Source organism: Zingiber officinale, chromosome 8B (genome assembly GCF_018446385.1).
Source record: "Zingiber officinale cultivar Zhangliang chromosome 8B, Zo_v1.1, whole genome shotgun sequence".
Lineage (NCBI taxonomy): Eukaryota > Viridiplantae > Streptophyta > Magnoliopsida > Zingiberales > Zingiberaceae > Zingiber > Zingiber officinale.
In genome coordinates, this window is record NC_056001.1 from 38914487 (window position 1) to 38924764 (window position 10278).

At 33.4% G+C, this 10278-nt stretch overlaps 2 protein-coding genes across 2 annotated transcripts; both read left to right on the top strand.

The window, feature by feature from the left end:
- Nucleotides 1-6502: 6502 nt before the first annotated feature.
- On the top strand, nucleotides 6503-6987 carry LOC122016635. The gene has a single exon (XM_042574009.1). The coding sequence runs from the start codon at nucleotides 6544-6546 to the stop codon at nucleotides 6979-6981; it is 438 nt and encodes a 145-aa protein (XP_042429943.1). The 5' UTR covers nucleotides 6503-6543; the 3' UTR covers nucleotides 6982-6987.
- A 191-nt stretch (nucleotides 6988-7178) lies between these two features.
- LOC122016636 (cyclin-B1-2-like) lies at nucleotides 7179-9996 on the top strand. Its single transcript, XM_042574010.1, has 4 exons — nucleotides 7179-7467; nucleotides 7614-7714; nucleotides 8517-8614; nucleotides 9704-9996. The coding sequence occupies exons 1-4, from the start codon at nucleotides 7345-7347 to the stop codon at nucleotides 9802-9804; spliced, it is 423 nt and encodes a 140-aa protein (XP_042429944.1). The 5' UTR covers nucleotides 7179-7344; the 3' UTR covers nucleotides 9805-9996.
- The last annotated feature ends 282 nt before the right edge of the window (nucleotides 9997-10278 follow it).

Consider the following 10278-nt stretch of genomic DNA (forward strand, 5'->3'; position numbering starts at 1 on the left):
TTCTTCCTGTGATGTTGAAGGTTTATAATTATGAAATCTTACTATAGAGCTTCCATGTCTATCTTTATAAATAATGGATTCTGTTGGTTGTAAGGTTTGTGGTTTATTGTTTAATTCTAAATTAAGAGTCCAATCCAATCCTGCAAGTAATGTTGATGAGAAGTCCTTAGGTTTGTGGAAATAAATGTCTTTTGTCGTAAGGGTTTCAATAACACTAGTAATTTGAACTTTAAAACTATTGTTAATATTTGTCATAGTTTTCCCTAGAAAGATTATGTCTATTTGAATATTATGTCTTTGAAAGTCTCCATACCCTCTGGCTTGTACTGAAATTTTAATATGTTCTATAAAGTCTGGGATTGTCATATTGAAGTTTGGACAGAAATAGGTAATTCCTAAATTGCTATTCATATCTACTTCAATGAGTCCAATAATTGCCTTATCATTGTCAGAAAATCTTGAGTCATAAAGGACTAAAAATACTTTAGCTCCTATACTTTTTCTAGTAAGTCCTCTTAGTCCAAATACTATTAATCCTAGATGTATGTAGTGATGTTTTCTTTGTAAAAGTGTTCTTGCCGATTCTTCTGTCATGAGTGTAAATCTTTCTTCACCTCCATCTGGTAGATGAAGTGGTTGTGTTCTGTGATGTCTATAAAGTGATGTCGAGAAGGACAATAGTCCTTGATTATATATTCTTTTGGGGTTTAAGGTATTTAATTGTTCGTTAGAAAAAGTGTCTAAATTTTGTTCTATGTCTATAAGTTCTTCTAATTGATAAGTGGCAATATTTGTTGAGGACCTTCTGGGTATTATGGATAAGTTTTTATTTGGTTGTCTTAAAGTTTGTGATAAACCAGAAAAACTTTCATTTTGTTTCTTTGTTTGTAGATCCATTTGAAATGATATCTTGAGTCTTATAAGTAAGAAATTTATAAGTAGTAGGTTGTTGTCGGATAACTGTTTTTCCTAAAGACAATTTACTAAGGTCTTTGTTAATACTTTCAAGAGTTTCTTTTAGATTACTTGTGTGAGTATCTTTATAGATATGATTTTCTAGAGTAAGTAGTTGAGTTTCTAATACCGTAAGCCGATAATGTAAAGAAGTAAGTAGTGCTAGTATGGTGTTATTTTGTTGTACTAGTACTTGGTCGCCTTGATTTACTAGTGAGACGTTACTGTAACCAGTTTCTTTACTTTTAGCAAATTGTTGGGAAAACTCAATAGCTTCTTCGTAATGAGTGTTTCTAAATTGTAGTTTGTTCATAAATTATAGGGTCCTAAAGGGTCTTGAGGCTCTGATACCAAATTTTTTTTTTTTTTTAATTAAACAGAAATAAAGTAGTTTTTTAAACAGAAATAAAGTAGATTAAGTATATATATATATATATATATATATATATATACACACGCTGTCAGACATATGGAGTAACTCTTGAATGCCCCGATTCATTATTGGAGGTTTGGATGCTCGGACATGTGAGAGTCACCCAGGCGTGTACATCGACGAGGGTATAGAGTAAAATATATATATATATATATATATATATATATATATATATATATATATTATCCTCACGACCGTTAGTTTTAATATGTTGTCTACCTTACACCTCACATTCTGTGAGCATTTAGTATAATTGATTTTTTTAAAATTTTTATTTTAAACTCTCGGTTATCCAATCAAATTTTAAAAATATTTTAGGTACACATGGAATGTGGGGTGGTTATGAATTATTTGTATGTATGAATTAATAAAATTTAGTTCATCCAAAATTACGGCATATGTATATTTCACTGAAGGCGGATTTAGGATTGATATACCAAAAAAATATATTATATACCATATCAAAAAATTTATACTGGTAATATATTTTAAATTCAGTATATCCAAATTTTAATATATCAGATTTTTATTATTTTATATCATTTATATTAAAAATTTTGATATACCAAAATAACAAAAAAATAAATCTTGTACTTAATTTGGATTACGCCGCGTGTTTTTCACTCTTCTTTGCATGTTTTAGTTTTTTCTGGTATATCAAAATATCCAAAAATTATAAATTTTATATTGATATTCAAAAGTTTATAATTCAAATATTTCGAGATGTAAAATTTCCGAGGAAGAGAATATGTTATTATCGAAAGTTAAAAACTAAATATATTAGTTATCGAAGATGACCAAAAAAACTCTTCTTAAAAAATAAAACAAAGTAAACCTCCTAGATTTCAGTCTTGAAATCCGTTGATTTTTTTTTCCTTTTCTTTTTTAAATATAAATTTATATTATCTGTTTTTTAATTATCTGATCTGGCTTTTCTTTTAACTTAATTATCTTATTCGTGTTTGAATATTGATAAAAAAATAAGTAATTAAAAGATATTAATGGTTTGTACTGTGTATTAAAGGTCAATTCCCGACAGAAGGTTCGAACAATTACTTATTTCAAAGTACCTCGTCTCTTTGTTAAAGTTAAAAAAAAAAATAAAAAGGAAGTGTGAGAAAAATGACAAGAAGATATTGGAACATTAATTTAGAAGAGATGATGGAGGCCGAAGTTCATTTTGGTCATGGTACTAAGAAATGGAATCCTAGAATGGCCCCTTACATTTCTGCAAAGCGTAAAGGTAAAGGTATTCATATTACAAATCTCACTGGAACTGCTCGTTTTTTATCAGAAGCCTCTGATTTAATTTTTGATGCGGCAAGTAAGGCTAGCCAAGTCAATTCCTTGAATGGATCAAACCCGCAAGACAAGCGAAAAAGACCCAAATCCATGAACGACTGAGAAAAATAAATATTTAATAATAAATAAAATAAAATAAATAATCAAAAGAAACCCACTCAAATGACTCCACATCACATGTAATTAAGTTAGATTTTTGACAGAGACAGAGATTTGATTTTGGGTGCGCCCACTAATTGTGCAGCCACCTCAGCCTTCCACTGACTTGACTCTACTGAATTTGTCAACGACCGCGATTTTGATTTACCAAAGTTTATGGACATTTGTTCCCGCCATGACCAGGTGCCTCCGAGTCAACCGGTCCGAAGTTGTTAGATTTCTGATTGATCATACTGTCGATTTTGTTAGGTTTCTCAACAGTTTATTCTTTGTCAACTAGATTAATTCAACTTAAAGTTATTGAAGAATTGACCGATTATGTTAAGTTTGACTAGCTAAGTAAGATTATTAGACGATCTAAATAATGTGGTCAGAACAATCTTATCGAGTAAGCCTAACTTGATATGAGTTAGATCCTGTTAGACCTGGCTTAATTTGATTTATATGTTAAATTTCACATAAAATGACTGAATTTGTATGAAAAATAAAAAAATATTTATTATATATTTATTTTCATACTCTTTTATTTTTTACAATTTTTTTTATTATTATTTTTATATAAAGCTAGGTCGGTTCTTAGTCTTGTAAATGAGCTGGTTGAACTTGTTCAGCAAATTGAAAATCTGTTTGATTGAGGATCAATTATCTATTTTTTATTATCTATTTTTTTAAAAAATATATATATAATTAATTAAGAAAAAAAGAACAATTCAATATATTTTGAAACTTTTTTTGTTTGTTTTTCAAGAAAGATAAAAATTCATATGACACCCATTTCATTGTATCATTAATTTGTGGCAGCCTCTAACTAGTCGGCACACGTCACCATCCAAGCACTTGAAAGGGATCCAAGCACTTGGGTCGTGATAGATTTGTTTAGGATAAAGCTTCGACTAGGTGTTGCAACATTAGTAGTTTGGGCACCCAAGAGTGGTCGAGACACCTGAAAGTGAATAAGTTGACAACGAAAGTGGATCGGATAGGCCTCGGTGGAGACATATGGAAGGGATTCAGAAAAACAGTATCGACCAACTATTAGGAAATAATTATTATAAGTAAATAGTTATTTATTTCCTAGTTATTAGTAAATAGAGCAATGATATGCTCAAGGAAAAAAACTCAAGAAAAAACTAAGGATAGACACATAAAGTCATGACCCATCATTCACTTTTTGTGAGCCCCATCACTTTGTGTGTTTATTCTTGAGTTTTTCCTTGAATTTTTTTGCTTGAGCATATCATTTTTCTAGTAAATAATTATTATTAGAAAATAATTATTTGTTTCCTAGTTATTAAAGAATAATTATTATTAGAAAATACTTATTGTTTTCCTAATTTATATATTTTCCTATTTTCACTTGTAACAGTATTTATATATACCATATGCTATCAAATGATATGTGCGAATTTTATCGTCAATATGATATCAGAGCCGATAAGCTTAACAACAATTTTTTTAAAAAAAATTTTCTTTCTTTTTCTCCTCTAATTCGCGTTTCTTTTTCTCACGGTTAAAAAAAAAACCTTAGCTTTCTTCTCCTTTCTCTGCCACTGACGCCAACGGAATTCGTCGCTGTCATATCTTTTCTAATGTTCACCTGTTGCTGCGACTAAAGAGAGGTGTCGTCGTCCAAAGGCAGCCCACCATCGGCCTTATTGCCATAAAAAAGAAAAGTTCTTTCTATCCGGCCGCTTCTGTGATCTTTTTAGTTTTCTTAGAATCTTCTTTCTCTCCTCTATTTTCCTTTCTTATGTTTTTTGTCCTAAAAAAAAATCACTTTTCTGACTTCCTCTTTTCCACCGTATAATAATTTTGTTTTCTTCTTTCAAAAGGTCTATTAATAACAAGGTTCAATTCATCCTCTTTTCTCTTTCTCTTCTTATTTTTTCTCATAGCAAGAGCAATATTATTATCTTTTGTTTTCTTAAGTTTAAAGACATCAAATTTCATCATTCTCTTCCTCCTCTCCTTTGTTTGTTTGTTTGTTTTTTTTTAAGCAGCAGCCGCATTATAGCGGTCTTTCCTTCATGAGTATTGTTTTAGTCATCTTCTAATAGGCCAAATAGCAAGTTTTTTTTTTCAAGTTTTGTTCAATAGTAGATTTTCTACATCTGCTCCAGCATATGCAGCCACCAAAATGCAGCCTTCTCTCACTGCTGCTCTTATTCCGATGACAAGTCAGATTCTAGCCCTCAAACAACAACACCTCGTCTCCTTCTAGTTGTTGTCTTCTTTCATCAAAGGCAAAGTTCAACAAATCGTCGTTTCGTTGATCGCACTGGTGGATTTTGCTCTAAAAGAATACCCATCGACCGGCTGCTACAATGGTTGCCGCTGACGACATCACTCGCCGGCTATCTCTCACAAATACTCCTGATTCATCTTCCAAACAACGCACGGTTGCGTACTCTTCGATTGAGACTGATTATCGCACCATTGTCTCTGCGGCATCTGAGATCCAATGGATTAAGTCACTTTTGACAGATCTGCTTTTTCCGATTACCACGCCTACCATGCTTTTCATTGATAATTTGGGTCTTCGAACTACGAGTTACTCATATTTCTGTTGAGGATCAATTGGCTGATGCACTTACCAAGTTGCTTTCTCGACCTCGGTTGTTTGCTATTTGTAACAAGATTGATGTCATTTCTGGAGCATCATCTTGAGAGGACGTATTAGGAAATAATTATTATAAGTAAATAGTTATTTATTTCCTAGTTATTAGGGAATAATTATTATTAGAAAATAGTTATTTGTTTCCTAGTTATTAGAGAATTATTATTTTTAGGAAATACTTATTGTTTTCTAATTTATGTATTTTCCTATTTTCACTTGTAATGATATTTATATACCACATGCTCATTAATAATATGTGTGAATTCTATTATTAGGAAATAATTATTTATTTCCTAGTTCTTAGAGAATAATTATTATTAGAAAATAGTTATTTGTTTCCTAGTTATTAGAAAATAATTATTATTAGGAAATACTTATTATTTTCCTAATTTATGTATTTTTCTATTTTCACTTATAATAGTATTTATATATATCATATGTTATCATTAATAATATGTGTGAATTCTATTGTTAATATCAACATCCTTCAATATCGTTCTTCTACAATCAAACGACTCTCACACTACTTTGAAACTCTATTACAACACCAAATCGTTACTTCGATAATAATCTCTAAGTCTATACTTTTCTAAATTGTTAGTATAACTGCTGTTTTTATTAAAACTTTATTTCCTCATTTGGATTTTGTATTCATCGAGTTCTTAGTGAATTATTAAAATACTAACGAGTGTGAACCTTATACTACAGCATAACTGTCAACCAAATAAAATAAAACGTGTTAGTATTATTTTTATTACTTATTATTTTACAATTTGAACTCGTGTTTTTCAAAAAGTGAAAAATCAACCCGCGGTATTTGCATGCAAACTATACTTCTATTTAATCAAATAAGTTTAAGTTTAAACACTAAAATTTGACTTAAACGAACCCTACTTAAGCGTGTTAATAATTAGCGCTACGAAAAGCAAATTTGGTATTTCGGAAAGAAAAACAGCAGGTAATCACATCACCGATTTAAATAATTGATTAATTAATTAATTAAATTAAGAATTAGAAAAAACACTGAGCTGTATAAGTATCGTCGTCTGTGCTCTATTCTCTCCCAATTAGCCGATCCATGGCAGTCGGCGACGCATACTCCGCCTTCATGGCGACGTGGAATAAGCATGCGTCGCGTGCCGCGTGTCGGCTCCCGAGCCTCGCCAAGCTCGCTGCATGCGGCCGGAAGAGGATCGGGGCCGGCGGCGAGGGCTTGCTCCTCCGCCTCGTCCCCTGCCTCGGAAACAGAGGAAATAACAGCAGCAATCAGAACAAGAAGAAGAAGATGAAGATGATGATGAGAAAGGTGAGGTCGCAGATATCAGTAGAGGGAGAAGACGAGGGCGTGTGGCGGAAGACGATACTGATGGGGGAGAAGTGCCAACCGCTCGACTTCTCCGGCGCCGTCCACTACGACAGCGCCGGGAGGCAGGTGCCCACTCCGCGCACGCCGTTCCGGTCGCCGGCGATTTCTTTCGCCTTCTATGAAGAAGAAGGGGAAAAACGAAGTAGTTAACCGGAAAGAGTTGTGAAATGTTGCTGTGCAGAATTCCAATTGCCGTTCAATCTGTAATTTTTGAATTGTGATGCAGCTGATTGTAAATGTCCAACCAAGCGTTGAGGATCACATGATATTGAGTTAAATTTAATTTAAAGTAAACTATGCGATCATTCAAGGGGTAAAGTGAAATTTACTTTTGTACGGCTCCACATTGTTCGCAGATTTTCCCGATCACCCCTTGCGCGAATCGTAACTGATCCGACGGGTGTGGCTCATCTTAACGACGGACGACGGCTTGTTGCACGGTCATCAAGCAGCCACTCACCGACGCACTTCCGGACAAGTTCGGGCGAGAGAAGGAAGAGAGGAGAGGAGGAGATGTCGTCGAAGTCAGTGATCGACCACGAACTGTCGGCGAATCACGACGTCCTCCGCTTCGGTTTGCATGCTGTCAAGGGCGACATCGTCGGATCCCACCCCCTCCAATCCCTTCGCGACTCCGTAAACCCTGACTCTTCATTCTTTTTTACTCGCTACTTTGATTCGTTTTTTTTTCCTTTCCGGATCTGCGTATTTGGAGTCTCGGTGGATGTTAGTTCTTCATTCTTGTCGAGAGCTTAACCCTAATTCTTGTTTGATTGGGTCAGAGGAGTAGATTATGGGAGGAGAAGAAGCGCCTGTTGTTGGATCTTACCTATGGATCAGCTTTCAATCTGAGGAGGGATCTCGATGCCCAAATTCTCTCCAGGTATGACCTTTCCCCCTGAGACGTTGGTAAATCGCTAAATGTCAACAATAGTAGTGTTAGGATGGAGATAATAAAACGAAAATGTTGTTTGTCCAAATCTACATTTATGACAAGCCGAACACAAACTGTAAATTATAATCAAACAAGTTGAATCAATTAGATTGATAGTGTAAGGGGCAGAGAGATCTTTTTTTTAAAAAAAAAATCTACAGATAATGTAATTGAAATTGTACTACCATGATATGAAATAGCTCATAGATGAAAATGCATCAACTTGTGATTGTGAAAGTTTTATAAGAAATTCTGGTTTCCATTTGCCGCATATATATATTTGATTGTTCCTGAAGCTAAGAAGTTACTTCTTTGTTTGTTCAAGATATTTCAGAAGCAAAAAAAATCTTTAAACACAAAAGAAGAAGGATTCTAGATGAGAAACTATGGGAGAATATGGTGTGATACTCATCCAGTGTTCTATGAATTAAAAAAATTTAATACACCTAAAATTTAGCATTCACCTTCTCCTATGTTCATTATTCAGTCAACTTGTATCGCCTTTTGCCACCATTATTCTGTCAACTTCCAAAATCCATTAAAACTGTAGGGGCTATACCAACCTGTAATTGATGATTTCATCGAATCATTTCCAAAAGCTCAATATGAATGTTCTGCTATTGTTTTTGAAATGTAGGAGGCTTAGTAAGTGTGCATCACTACTGATTTTGCTTCACTTATACATACTGTTTTTGTTTGAACTGAAGTCCTGCTTTACAATACTTCTAATGAGATTGCATTAAAATCACAGATTTCAGAGACCTCCTGGAGCACTGACATCGTCGATGCTAGGCTTTGAGGTTCTCACTGGTGGCTTGGACGACTTTGCTTTTGAGGATTACCTCAATTGTACGCATTATCTTTTTGCACTCTTTGCCTTTTGGTTTCATTCGTCATTAATTAGATTTTGCATGATATGTACAACTATAGCATTTGTTTTGACAAAAGATAGAGCATTGTGCTTCAAGATTTAGGCAATATACTACATTTTTGGACACCTAAAAGTTTAAAGTAGTTCACTTAGGATGCAACACAGTTAAAATAATGAATAAATTTGTGATTTTCACAATGCAAGCTCATTTGTAAGTCAGCATATAGATCAACAATGGACTGTACAAAATGACACAGAAGGGGCTATAAACTGATTTACCAGACTTGCCCTTAAAATACATTTTTGGATATCTGGAAACTTGAAATGATCAACTTGGGATGTATCACAACTAAATATAGAAAAACTTGGTGATTCTCACAGCGGAATCTGAATTGCAAATCAGTGTGTGACAAAAATTATTACCAAAAAATATACCTTTAGCGCCTCATGACTTTAAATGTTTAATTTTGAAGCTTTCAAAGCTAAATATGGGATACTTTTTGTGACCTTTCACAGTGCATGAATTATGCAAATCAGCTTGCAACATCTTTCAGAGGGAAAACTCACAACCATTGTTTCTACAGAGATATATTCCTACAATATGCTCCTTGTTCTGTAGTACACATTGTTTTTTTTTTTTTTTTGTTTTTGTGTTTGTGCTGTCAGTGTTGCTGTGATATTCCACTATCTCAATTGCTGCTGCTTCTAATTTATTAGTATACTCATTCTAGCACAAGCATATCTTGATTTGGCATGAGCAAATTCCATAATCTGTGCTATATATATATTAGGTTCATTATGGACCTTCATTTCTGATAGAGCACCATTCATTTTGCTTCCCGTATGTTTGATGTATTATTAATTCCTCTGTACGCTTAGCAGCAGAGCATACCAACTGTTTGATGTACATGCCCACTTACATAAAACTTCAGTCAACAGCCTTGAGAGTTAATCTAGCTTAAATGCCTTATTTGCAATAATATTCCTTAAACCTGCATTATATGTGTCCATATTATGCTATTTTGTGTACCTGATATTCAATTGTATTTTCTTTTGCCAATCTCCAGTGCCACAAGATTCAGAATCCATCAGACCATCAGACCTGCATCATGCCATGGAAGTTCGTCTTGGTGTATCGAAGGGACCTGTCTTCCCAAGTTTTATGTAACCACACCCCTGGGCTGAACCCTAATTGTCTAAGTGAATCCATTTGGGAACAAATTAGGTTATTGAAATTATCTCCCCTGCTTTATAGTAACATTCATAGCTTTAACTGGATGGATTTTTTTTGTAGCAGATTGTAATAGATAAGAGAACAACTTTTAGACTCAAAATTGCTCAATGATTTCAAATTTAGTTTTGTTTGTGTGAATAATAATTAGGCATTATATAATTAATATCTATTAGATTGTGCTTATAGAACAAGAAAATATTGGTTTTGGGTTAATTTTCTCTCGAATGCAGTCTTTGAAACTTGGATTTTAAAGCAAAACAGCTTAGGGATTATATCATTGTTTTGTTCATGATACACAACATGCCCAGCACTAATTCCATATGAGTATTCTTTTATTAAAAAGTAATTTTAAATTTTAATTACTGTTATAGGTTTAACGTCCACAATATAATTTTACAAATATAATCA

Coding starts and splice junctions, on each gene's coding strand:
- LOC122016635 (XM_042574009.1), top strand. CDS start 6,544: ATGGCAGTCGGCGACGCATACTCCGCCTTCATGGCGACGTGGAATAAG.
- LOC122016636 (XM_042574010.1), top strand. CDS start 7,345: ATGTCGTCGAAGTCAGTGATCGACCACGAACTGTCGGCGAATCACGAC. Junction 7,468..7,613: donor TCCAATCCCTTCGCGACTCC/GTAAACCCTGAC, acceptor TGATTGGGTCAG/AGGAGTAGATTATGGGAGGA. Junction 8,615..9,703: donor TTTTGAGGATTACCTCAATT/GTACGCATTATC, acceptor GCCAATCTCCAG/TGCCACAAGATTCAGAATCC.